Source organism: Geotrypetes seraphini, chromosome 12, assembly GCF_902459505.1.
Source record: "Geotrypetes seraphini chromosome 12, aGeoSer1.1, whole genome shotgun sequence".
Lineage (NCBI taxonomy): Eukaryota > Metazoa > Chordata > Amphibia > Gymnophiona > Dermophiidae > Geotrypetes > Geotrypetes seraphini.
The window spans coordinates 77,390,005-77,402,795 of record NC_047095.1 but is presented as its reverse complement, the minus strand read 5'-3'; the positions used below and the strand labels follow the sequence as shown (position 1 = coordinate 77,402,795).

General features: G+C 44.2%; 1 protein-coding gene across 3 annotated transcripts in view; it reads left to right on the top strand.

The window, feature by feature from the left end:
- The window catches only part of TIE1 (tyrosine kinase with immunoglobulin like and EGF like domains 1), a 154,415-nt gene that overhangs the window by 133,216 nt on the left and 8,408 nt on the right, over positions 1–12,791 (top strand). For all 3 annotated transcript variants that reach the window (XM_033916487.1, XM_033916486.1, XM_033916485.1), the window contains 4 exons: positions 1,782–1,852; positions 3,399–3,439; positions 3,658–3,754; positions 11,413–11,512. In XM_033916487.1, coding sequence (XP_033772378.1) covers positions 1,782–1,852; positions 3,399–3,439; positions 3,658–3,754; positions 11,413–11,512 — 309 coding nt within the window. The remainder of the gene's footprint in view (positions 1–1,781; positions 1,853–3,398; positions 3,440–3,657; positions 3,755–11,412; positions 11,513–12,791) is intronic.

Genomic DNA, 12,791 nt, shown 5'->3' with positions numbered 1-12,791 from the left:
GAGCTAGGGACTGAGAGGAGATGGAGAATTGAGAGGTAGCCAAATTTTTTTTTAAAAAAGGATGACATTGAGGGCAAGATTTGAGTGGACAGAGGCAAAAAGGAAAAGAAAAAGTTAAGAAAGCCGAATGGGAAAAATCAATACCTTGGAGACAAGCATAAGGAGGGAATGGAAGAAGAGAGAAGAGGAGAAAAAATGGACAGCAGACACTAGAAAGAAAATTAGTAGAAGACAGACAAAATCAGAAGGAGAAATTGGGACCAAGATGATGGAAAAGCAAACTAATCAGACAACAAAAGCTAGAAAAAATAATTTTATTTTCTGTTTTGTAATTACAATATGTCAGATTTGAAATGTGTATCCTGTTAGAGCTGGTGTTAGACAGCAAGCTTGAACTATTTTGTTTACACCACAGAGTCGGCGTGAGGTTGTATCCCTATACTTCTACTAAGACTAAGGGGTCCTTTTAGTAAGATGCCCATAGGAATATAATGGATGCCATAGCATTTAGCATGCACTAAATCAGATAGCACACCTTAATAAAAGGACCCCTAAATATCTTAACAAAAAATTCGGCCAGTGACTTAACCTGTGTTTTAGATTTTGGCCCCTTTAAGATTGAGTTTGACACCCCTGCTCCAGAGGAAAACTCATTTGGTAGAACTTCACTGGAACTAAGAATAATTGAACCTGGACCAAACCAGAGTAGGTTTGTTTTCAATGTATTCAATTTCATTTGAACCATAGATGATCATGACTGTAATTTGGATAAGGAAGAATTTATGTTAGTTGTAAGATTATGCAAATTAAAGTCATAAGAATAGCCTTCCTGGGTCAGACCAATGGTCCATCAAGCCCAGTAGCCCGTTCTCACTGTGGCCAATCCAGGTCACTAGCACCTGGCCAAAACCCAAGGAGTAGCAATATTCCATGCTACCAATACAGGGCAAAATATTATCCACATAGGTAAATAGCGATTCAGTAGAACTAATTTTAAAAATTTTTAATGAAGTCATATAAATGTTAATGAGGATAGGAGATAATGGGGAACCCTGGGGGACGTCACAGTCCAGTGACCATGCAGATGATATTGTGTCCCCAAAGTTCACTATATAAGACCGCAATGAAAAAAATCCCTTAAACCAGGTCAAAACAATTTATCTAGAACATGGTGATTTACTATGTCAAAGGTTCCTGAAAGATCAATTTGTAATAATATAGTATAACAATTCTGGGATAATAAGCTGTGGATCTTGGAAATCAATGAGAGTAATAAGGTTTCTGTGCTAAAGTTAGAACGGAATCCTTGTTGAAAAGGCAACAAAATGGAATATTGTCAAGATAACAATTAACTCAATCAGCTTTGATACTAGTGGGATGTACATAAGGGCAGGGTTAGTCTAATAAAAAAAAAGTCTTCTTTGCCTTCTTTAAGAGATTATAAATTAAGGAATATGCTTTGGTCAAATGACCCTCAGGCCTACAGACGATATCCTTGATTTATAAATGAGACATCACATTATTCAGAGTCTGTCTTTCTAAGGAGTGGCTTAGTGGTTAGAGCTACAGCCTCAGCACCCTGAGGTTGTGGGTTCAAATCCCATGCTGCTCCTTTTGACCCTGGGCAAGTAACTTAATCCCTCATTGCCCCAGGTACATTGGATAGATTGTGAGCCTACTTGGACAGACAGGGAAAATGATAACTTTGATAGGTGGTATATAGATACCTTAAATCAATAAATCCTGACTGATCGGTGCTCCATCATTCCCATCTATTCCAGGGGCGGCTCCCAGTTCGATGGATGGCAATTGAATCTCTGAATTACAGTGTTTACACAACAAAAAGTGATGTGTGAGTATTGCATATCATTACTGAGAACTTAAAGTAAGAGAGGAAAGAAGAGAGAAGGTTCCACTAAATTGTTACATGTAACAAGTGATCTCTGAAGATAACCATCATCCAATAGCATCCACAATCACAGCCTCCCCAAAAATTGGCAGTCAGTCAGAAGAGTCGGTTATGGGCGGCTCTACTCCCCCATCCACCTCCTCCCAGTCACTGAAATTTTAAGTCCTTGGGCAGCTGCCGCACAGTGCCAACGAGCGTCGCTTCAGAATGAAGACTTCTGGGGCAGGCCTGCTCATTGACTCTGCCTGAAGACTTAAAATTACAGCAACCGGGAGGAGGAGGGTGGGGGAGTCGGGAGCTGGAGAGAGAAGTTGTGCTGCTAGGTGGAGCTTTTGGGTCCCCCCCATACAAAAAAACATTCCACTGCCTATGTCACACCAGTGAATAGCATGAAACAACAGCAAAGGTGATCAGTTGGTGCTCAGTCTCTTTTTATTGTAATTGATTCGACACAAGAGTCTTGTGGTTAAATCATGATAGATAAAATCACAATATTCTTTCACTCATCTTGAGAAGTGCTGCTCCACATATGCTGTTAACTGCTAACTTGGAGAACCTGCTTGTGCTTCTCTCCATAGCAAAATGAAAGAGACTGTTGTTTCTTGCTATGACCACCATACAACATTTTCCACAGACTCTCCAAGCATGCAAGAGAGATCCTATGCCTTGAAGATTTCATTTTTGGAGTTAAACTAATGAACTTCATACAGAGGAGAAGGAGAAGGAAAGAACTAGTGTCTTCAGAGAACACCTGCTAGAGATATATAACTTTGCTTTGGCTATAGATAAGCAGTTCACCTAGTGCAGCAAGAAGAAAAAAAGGGTGCCATCAACAATTCTATTGAGCACCCCAACATTGGACAAATTCCTTGACTATGTCCAGGGAGAAGTTATTTTCATTGTGCTATGCACCCTCCCAATAATTTTGAAAAGTTGGCACCTCTGATTGACAGAGGAAATAGTTCTCCATGGAAAAAGTGGTGAATTTGTGGAATGGCCTCCAAGTGGAGGTGGTGTATCTGAATTCAAGAAAGCTTGGGCCAAGTGTAGAGGATCTTTAGGGGAGAAAAAGTAGATAGCATGGATGGGCTGATGAGCTTTATCTGCCGCCTTTGTTTCTGTTTCTAACTAAGCACCCACATAACTTGCAGATCAGCCGCTGGTCCCATATATTCAATGATGGAGCCTAAACATAGCCTGGCAAGGTAGTGCAGCTGTGAAGAAGGGTAGACACAATTTCTAAGTTGTGAATCATAATTGACATAAATTTGACATTTCAGAACCACAAGGCAATATTTACAACTGTTGCTTTAATACTAATATTAATACTCCTGATGCAGGCCAGTGGGTGAAACGTGTTCGTGTCGAGTCTTCTATTTGAAGAACTAAAGTATTGTAGTACCATTGGCGCCTTCACTGTTTTTCTTTTGATTCAACCCTAGTAAAATTTCAAAGATAGCGATTCACTTTATAATGGTCTTTTTTGCAGGTGGTCCTTTGGGGTACTCCTCTGGGAGATAGTTAGTCTTGGTAAGTCATTCTAACATGGCCTTTCTTGCACATCCCTGCTTCTCTTCCTCACTTATTAGTGCTGTGGGACCTTCGACTGGTCCTGAGAATCTTCATTTCCTCATCTCACTTCTTCCACCTCTGTGTTGGAGACTTCCTTAGAGTCTCTCCTTCCTCCTTGATAATCCCTTTCATACACACTCCTCATTCATTTGATTTATGTAACGTCTCTCTCCTAGGTGGAACCCCCTACTGTGGCATGACATGTGCTGAGCTCTATGAGAAACTTCCTCAGAGATACAGAATGGAGAAACCCCGAAACTGTGATGATGAAGTGTAAGTGCTACTGGCCACCCCCTTCACTCAGTCTCCTTTTCCCTCTAGACCTCCTCTCTCTCTCTGGATGTCTTACTTATAAGTCTTTTTAAAGTGGTTTAAACTTGGACTATAAACATCGTAAACTAATCTGCTCCATTTCTGCTGTTCCGGATCTTGGAGATCATTTGCCTATTTGTTTTCTTGGACCAAGTTGCAAGTTTCCAAGTTTATTTACATATGGATTCTCATTTTCAAAGCACATAGTACATAAGTAACTTTTGTAAGTCTAAGTGCTTTGGAAATGAGCCTTTTGAAATACCATCTTCGACTATGCTGTCATGGCCACTTACAACATTAACATCATCCCCTTTGGGACGGGGGAAACAGAAAGTTACCGTTCAATTTAAACAAGGGGTGGAGAATACAGGAAGGTTAACTATTTGATCTCCAGCCACGGTCTAAGTCACTACAATTGCCCCAGGTACATTAGATAGATTGTGAGCCCACCAGGACAAATAAGGGAAATGACTGAAGCAGCTGTATGTAAACTGCTTTGAGTGCAGCTGTAGCATACAAGTCCCAATTGAAATTGTCCCTCCTGATCTACTCCGTTTCCAAATGCTCTTTTCCGAGTTGGACAGTGATGCTAAAAATTGAGTTTCAGACAGTATCTAGAAAAATGTGACGGAAGAAGGGGAGGATCAGACAATTCTGTTGAGAGGAGTGCAAGGTATGGAGAGCAGAATAAGGTATTAGAACATGTGATAAGAAAAGTGTTAGCCATCTGAAACCTCTGATTAATATCATCCACTGTTAACGTAATGCAGATTTATAAAAAAAGGTTCTAGGGATGATCTGGGAAAGTAAAGACTAGTAAGTCTGACTTCAGTAGTGAACAAATATAAAAAATAAAACTACGAAATACGTAGCCAAACATGATTTAATGAGACAGAATCAGCATGGGTTCAGCTGAGGGAGATCTTGCCTCACCAATTTGCTTGACTTCTTTAAAGGTGTGAATAAATATGTTGATAAAGTTGATGTAGTGTATCTAGATTTTCAGAAAGCTTTTGACAAAGTTCCCCACGAGAGGCTCCTGATAAAATTAAAGAGTCATGGGATAGGAGGCAAAGTTCAGTTGTGGATTAGGAATTGGTTATCGAATAGAAAACAGAGGGTAGAATTAAATGGTCATTTTTCTCAGTGGAGGAGAGTAAACAGTGGAGTGCCACAGGGGTCTGTACTGGGACTGGTGCTATTTAACTTATTTATAAACGATCTAGAAATTGGAATGAGTGAGACAATTAAAATTTAAGATGACAATAAACTGTTCAAAGTTGTTAAAACGCATGTGGATTGTGAAAAATTGCAGGCAGACCTTAGGAAATTGGAAGACTAGGCATCCACATGGTAGATTAAGTTTAATGTATACAAATGCAAAGGTCTAACCTTGGGGATTAGTTCCCAAGATATAGATCTAGAGCCCCAATGCACAAAGCTCTAGACACCACAGTTAAAAATACCATGATGGGAGCGATTTTTCTTTTATTAACGATGCTCAGCACAATAGCATGCAAATTATATGCATGCTATTCGTGCGGAACATCATCAGTAAATGAGGGAGGAACTGTGCCTGGCACTTGCTCAGAACAGTAATCGCTAGCACAGTTCCTGCTTGCCTGTCAAAAAAACCAAAATAAGAGCAGACCCTGCTGGTTCAGTTGACTGGGGCAGGGAAATCCCCAATTAGCTGAACCGGCAGGACTCCTCGAAGCTGCTGATCAGTGACTTTGGGAAGTCCTGCTGGTCCAACTGATTGGGGATTCCACTGCCCTAATCAGCTAGAACAGGCTTTTTTTTTTTATTTTAATGGGCGCAGCTGTGTTATACCTGCACAACAGCTGTGCCCATTAAAAGAAATCAAAATAAAAGTTGTCCGAGCCTGTGCACCCCCTCCCCTCTCCCCAATGCCAGGACTCACCATAGCACATCCACCTGATGCCCTCGTATTAAAAAAAAAAAATCATCAGGAGGGATGCCCAGTCCACTCCCTCCTGCCACAGGGTCAAGTCCCCCACATGCCAGAAACCCCCTGATAACCCACTGACCCCCCTCTGTACCTTACAATTGAAGTTTGGCAAGAGGGATGCCCAGTCCCTCCTCCTGGAAAGCCTGCCTCTTCAAAATTATGGGCCTTCCCTTTCCCGGTGCTTCCTGGGATTCACTGGGAGGGGCCTAAGGTCCTGATTGGAGGGGCCTTAGGCACCTGAGCCAATCAGCACTCAGTAACTGACAGGAAAGTCAGACTGTGCTATTAAAGTTTGCATGGAAAACAATGCATTTCCCTGCTGTGCATTACACGGAGTGCTCATAAGAATACATAGAAACATAGAAGATGACGGCAGATAAGGGCCATAGCCCATCAGGTCTGCCCACTCTACTGATCCACCCCTAAGTCTACTATCCTAGGGATCCCACTCCTGGTGACAGGTTCCCTTGGCTTAACCCTCTAAGTGATCCCACATGGGCATCCCATTTGCTGTTAAATTCTTGCACGCTGTTTGCCTCGATCACCTGCACCGGGAGCTCGTTCCAAGGATCAACCACTCTCTCGGTGAAGAAATATTTCCTAGTGTTGCCATGAATTTTCCCGCCCCTGAGTTTGAGCAGATGCCCTCTTATGGCTGAGGGTCCTTTGAGAAAAAGAATCTCTTCTTCCATCTCAATACGGTCGGTAATATACTTAAACGTCTTGATCATGTCTCCTCTCTCCCTACGTTCCTCGAGTGAGTACAGCTGCAAATTTTTCAGCCTTTCCTCATACGATAGATCCTTGAGCCCCGAGACCGTCCTGGTGGCCATCCATTGCACCGACTCTACTCTCAGCACATCTTTTCGGTAGTGTGGTCTCCAGAATTTCACACAGTATTCCAAATGAGGTCTCACCATGGTTCTGTATAATGGCATTATAACTTCAGGCTTCCGGTTGACAAAACTCCTGCGGATGCAACCTAACAACTGTCTTGCCTTAGATAAAGCCTTCTTCACATGATCAGCAGTTTTTATGTCTGCGCTGATGATCACTCCCAAGTCTTGTTCTATTGAAGTTCTAGCTAAGGTCTCACCATTCAAGGTGTAAGTTCTGCACGGATTTCTGCTGCCGAGGTGCATGATCTTGCATTTCTTAGCGTTGAAGCCCAGCTGCCAGGTCGAGGATCAAAGCTCCAACAAATGTAGGTCCTGTGTCATACTATCAGGTGAATTGCCGTCTCTCACTATATTGCATAGTTTGGCATCATCAGCGAATAACGTTATCTTACCTTGAAGCTCCTGAGTTAGGTCCCCTATGAATATGTTGAAAAGGAGCGGGCCCAAGACTGAGCCCTGCGGTACTCCACTGGTCACCTCCGATGTTTTAGAGAGGGTACTGTTAACTACCACCCTCTGAAGTCTGCCACTCAGCCAGTCATTGACCCATGTAGTTAGTGTTTCTCCCAGCCCCATTGATTTCATCTTGCTCAACAGCCTGCGATGCGGAACACTATTGAAAGCTTTGCTGAAGTCTAGGTATACGACATCCACGGATTCTCCCAAGTCTAGCTGTTTTGTTACCCAGTCATAGAAGCTGATGAGACTGGATTGGCAGGACCTACGCTTGGTAAATCCATGTTGACTGGGATCCCGTAGATTCTCCTCATCCAAGATTGCGTCTAATTTACGTTTGATTAGTGTTTCCATGAGTTTGCATACTATTGATGTGAGACTCACCAGTCTGTAGTCTGAAGCCTCTGCCCTGCAACCCTTTTTGTGCAGTGGAACGACGTTAGCTGTTTTCCAGTCTATGGGGACTCTCCCTGAACTTAGGGAGAGATTGAAGAGTCCTGATGAGCTCCTTATAATGCATTTGCATAGGTTTCTCGGAGTCTGTTACTTTAACCAGTCTTACTTGCAAGGAAACTTTTTGTGCATCAGGGCCTAGGCATCATTGCAGACAATATGCTTAAATCTTCTGCCCAGTGTGAGACACTGACCAACAAAACAAACAAGATGCTAGGAATTATTAGGAAAGAGATAAAAAATAAGACTAAGAATGTTATAATGCCTCTGTATCGCTCCATGGTGTGACCTCATCTTGAGTATTGTGTTCCGTTCTGGTCACCATATCTCAAAGAAGATAGTGAAATTAGAAAAGGTTCAAAGAAGAGGGATTAAAATGATAAAAGGGATGAATCTCCTCTCATATGAGGAAAGACTAAAGAGGTTAGGGAAAAGAGATGGTTAAGGGGTGATATGATTGAGTTTTACAAAATCCTGAGTAGTGTAGAACAGGTACAAGTGAATTGATTTTTTTACTCTTTCAAAACTTAGTGTGACCTCAATTGACCACTGTTGGAAACAGGAAACCTTGTTAGATGGACCATTGGTTTGACCCAGTGTAGCTGTTCATATTTAGGTAATATGATATATGATGGGGAGACAAGTTTTTCTGTAGTAGCAATGTGACATGATCCAATTTCCTTGCCCCATTAATAGTCTTATCTGTGGTGTTTTGAATCAATTGGAGCCATTAAATATTTGTTTGGATATCCTTGAGTAAAAGAATTGCAGTAGTCTAAGGGCATAGGGACCTAAGAGTGAACCATAATTGTCAGTGCTTTCCATAACAGCAGGGATTGTACTAAGTGAATGATTTTCAGTTACAAATGAAATATGATCCTGAGATGTTCAATTTAAGTCAATAATTACTCCTAAGATTCCCAATGAGAATACTAAGGTTGTTGAGGTACCTGTAATGAAGATTGGGATTAGAGAATGACATGGAGACAGAATTCATCACCGTTGCACGGGAACCCATCCCTGGTCATTCTTTAGTATCTGTCAACCTCAGTCCTTCTACACCAGCATTCTTCAATGCAAGGCTTGAGGATCAGTCATTGGAAACCATCCCGTGTCATACTTTAGTGTCTATCTCAACCTCAGTCCTTCTACACCAGCATTCTTCAATGCAAGGCTTGAGGATCAGTGGCTGGAAACCATCCCGTGTTATTCTTTAGTGGCTGCCTCAACCTCAGTCCTTCTACTCCAGCATTCTTCAATGCAAGGCTTGAGGATCAGTGGCTGGAAATCATCCCCTGTCATTCTTTAGTGGCTGCCTCAACCTCAGTCCTTCTACACCAGAATTTTTCAATGCAAGGCTTGAAGATCGGTGGCTGGAAACCATCCCGTGTCATTCTTTAGTGGCTGTCTCGACCTCAGTCCTTCTATACCAGCATTCTTCAATGCAAAGCTTGAGGATCAGTGGCTGGAAACCATCCCGTGTCATCCTTTAGTGCAGGGGTGTCCTTTTGGCTTCCCTGAGCCGCACAGGCCGGAAAAAATGTTTCTGGGGCCGCACAAATACGCAAACTCTGCAGCAAGACAGAGGAGGGAGCCGGCAAGACAGTAAACACCCAGAGGCAGCAGAGGAAAACACTGCATCGCCCTTGACCAGGGCCGCACAAAATACATCAAGGGGCCGCAGGTTGGACACCCCTGCTTTAGTGTCTATCTCAACCTCAGTCCTTCTACACCAGCATTCATGATCAGTAGATGGAAACCATCCCGTGTCATACTTTAGTGTCTATCTCAACCTCAGTCCTTCTACACCAGCATTCTTCAATGCAAGGCTTGAGGATCAGTGGTTGTGCCTATTCATACTCTGATTTTTCCTCTCTCCTTAAAGAATGACAAGCGGATGGTTTCCCATGGTTATGCGTGGGAACGGTGATAAATTCTGTCACTGTGTCATCCTCTAATTGGGATCGATGGCAGCTGCACTTATTTTTGTTGAAAGATCATGGGCTCCCGGTTGGCTAAATTGCATATAGACAGATATCCAGTGCTTTTCAAGAGGGGATTACCGGCTATCTCCCACTGAGAAAGTTATAATGCCGCTTTATAGGGCAATGGTCAGACCACACTTGGAATACTGCGTCCAACATTGGTCTCCCTACCTAAAGAAGGATATAAAACTGCTGGAGAGGGTGCAGAGACGAGCAACAAAACTGGTGAAGGGTATGGAGAAACTGGAATACGAGGACAGACTTATAACACTAGGATTGTTCTCCCTTGAGAAAAGGAGACTGTGTGGGGATATGATCGAGACCTTCAAAATACTGAAAGGAATCGACAAAATAGAGCAGAGAAGATTATTTACATTGTCCAATTTGACACGGACTAGAGGACATGTAATGAAGCTAAGGGGGGACAGGTTCAGGACTAATGTCAGGAAGTTCTGCTTCACTCAGAGAGTGGTTGACACCTGGAATGCCCTCCCAGAGGAGATTATTGCGGAATCGACCGTCCTAGGCTTCAAGAGCAAACTAGATGCATATCTCCTTAAGAGAGGCATATAAGGATATGGTGGACTATAAATTACGCCAGGTGTACACCTGGCAGGGCCTCCGCGTGTGCGGATCGCCGGACTTGATGGACTGAAGGTCTGATCCGGAGATGGCAGTTCTTATGTTCTTATGATTATCCAGGGTTCAGCTATGTCGTGCAACATAGTCAGCAAACTACTGAATATTGGCAGTGACTGTCTAAGTTCAGCCGCCTCAATGGCTGCTCTATCTTTATCCGTTAATACTTAGCAGGCTAGACCAGTATATCGCAAAATGGGCGCTACACGAGATTTCAGGTGTGTTGCAAGACGTCAGGGAGGAGAAGCACCAGTGCCATCTGACTACCTACAGAACGTGCCTCTCACAGTCATCCGGTATCAGCGTCTCTCCTCTGCTCTACACCTCTTCTTTTTCAGCACCCCCTACTGGTGGCTCAGGGCCCTTTTTGGAAGGCCTTCGCACATGCGTGGATGTTGACATCATGCAACATCATCACAGCGATGTCTGCACACTTCCAGGTATCTTCAAGCCACGGCCACCAGTTTACTCTGCCACAGCTCATAAATATCATCTGCATATACATATCCTTTGATGCCTTAGGATTGGCTAAAGGAAGATATTTAACAGAACCGGTATCAGGATGGAGTTTAAATGGATCAGACTCAGTTTTTTCCCAGGGTATCATATACATTCTGTTGGAAAGATTGGACACAAAGCAGTTTCAAATGTGTCCTTGTCACATTTCTTGGATGTAAGAGAGGCAAATGATCTATGATGCAAGAACAGCAGAACAATTAGCAAACCAAGCAAACGTATGAAGCAAAACACATATGTGGTGTGGCCACGGTTCACCAGAGACAAGAAATAGAGGTCAATCATAGGACACAACATAGATCCCTCAACTCCTCAAAAAGAACAAAACTAAATTAGCAAGATGCAGAAAAACTGGAAAATGACAGTGGAGCAATATTCAGCAGAAGTAATTCCAAATCATAAGTTGCACATATATTCAAAGACATCTTTGTATATCTCTGAACTGCTAAATATCAAGATATCTTATCCACATATCTTTAGACCTACTATTTCTGTGGCCAAGATATGCAGATAAAATTAACAGGATAAGGCTAGAATATGTGGATAACTTGGGATCAGGGTCATAGATTGTCTATGGCCCTGCCTCTCTCGAGCAGACTGACTTGTCCAGAATTTCACAATTTTCTAACTCTTGCTACAGAATCTGCCCTTGAGCTGCTGCAGGAAATAGGAATGTGGTTACATGTTTGTTTCTTGCAGATATGACCTGATGAGACAGTGCTGGCGGGACCGGCCATACGAGCGACCAACCTTTGCTCAGATTTCAGTGCAACTGGTTCGGATGCTGGAGGCCAGGAAGGTACCAAACATAGCCTTTTGTGTGGTTGGGTTTATTTTCTTAAATAGCAAGTGAGGGACAACTTTTATTTCCCATCTCAGCATATCGAATCAGAGGGTGAGTGAATTCTGCCTCTGCCGGAAATGTCTTAGTCTCTCCACCTCCTTTTCACTCCATTTGATTACAGGCAGTCCACGTTTTACAAAAATCCGACTAATGTCGGACCTGTACTTACGAACAGGGGTCCTTCTCTACCTTCAGTGTCCCAATGTGCCCCTCTCTCTCCCTCTTGAGTTCCAGTGTGCCCCTCCCTCTCCCTCCCGAGTCCCAACACACCCCTCTCGAGTTCCAGCGTGCCCCTCCCCCTCCCTCCAGAATCCCAACTCACCCCTCTCTCTCCCTCTCGAGTTCCAGCGTGCCCCTCCCTGCCGAGTCGCAACGCACCTCTCTCTCCCTCTCGAGTTCTAGCGTGCCCCTCCCCCTCCCTCCATAATCCCAACTCATCCCTCTCTCTCCCTCTCGAGCTCCAGCATGCCCCCCTCTCTCCCTCTTAAGTTCCAGCATACCCCTCCCCCTCCCTCCTGAGTCCCAACGCACCCCTCTCTCTCCCTCTTGAGTTCCAGTGTACCCCTCCCTCCCGAGTCGCAATGCATCCCGCTCTCCCTCTCGAGCTCTAGCGTGCCCCTTCCCCTCCCTTCAGAGTCTCAACTCACCCCTCTCTCTCCCTCTCGAGTTCCAGCATTCCCCTCCCTCCCGAGTCACAACGCACCCCTCTTTCCCTCTCGAGCTCCAGCGTGCTCCTCCCCCTCGATCCTGAGTCTCAATGAACCCCTCTCTCTCCCATCCTCCATTCTGTGCCCCAAGTACGTGCCTCCTTCCGGCAGGTGTTTACCTTCTAGCCAGCTCCCTCCTCCTTCCAGCCGCAGTTGTTTCTCTGTACAAAGCGGCTAGCAGAGGCTCCTATGTAAGTCCTACAGCTGAGCCGGAAACCTTCCCTCTGATGTGGGAGGAGCTTCCTCCAATGAAAGAAGGAAGACTTCTAGCTCAGCCATGGGACGTGCATAGGAACCTCTGCTGGTGGCTTTATGCATAAAAATTACTGCGGCAGGAAAGAGGAGGGAGCCGGCCAGAAAGTAAACGCCTGCCGGAGGGAGGCACGTACTTGGGCACAGAATGGAAGGAGGGCGAGAGAGGGACGCGTTGGGACACGGGAGGGAGGGAAAGGGGTACGTTGGGACACAGGAGCACAAACTTCAGACAAAGGATGGAAGGAAGGAGGGAGGGGGCATGAACTTGGGAC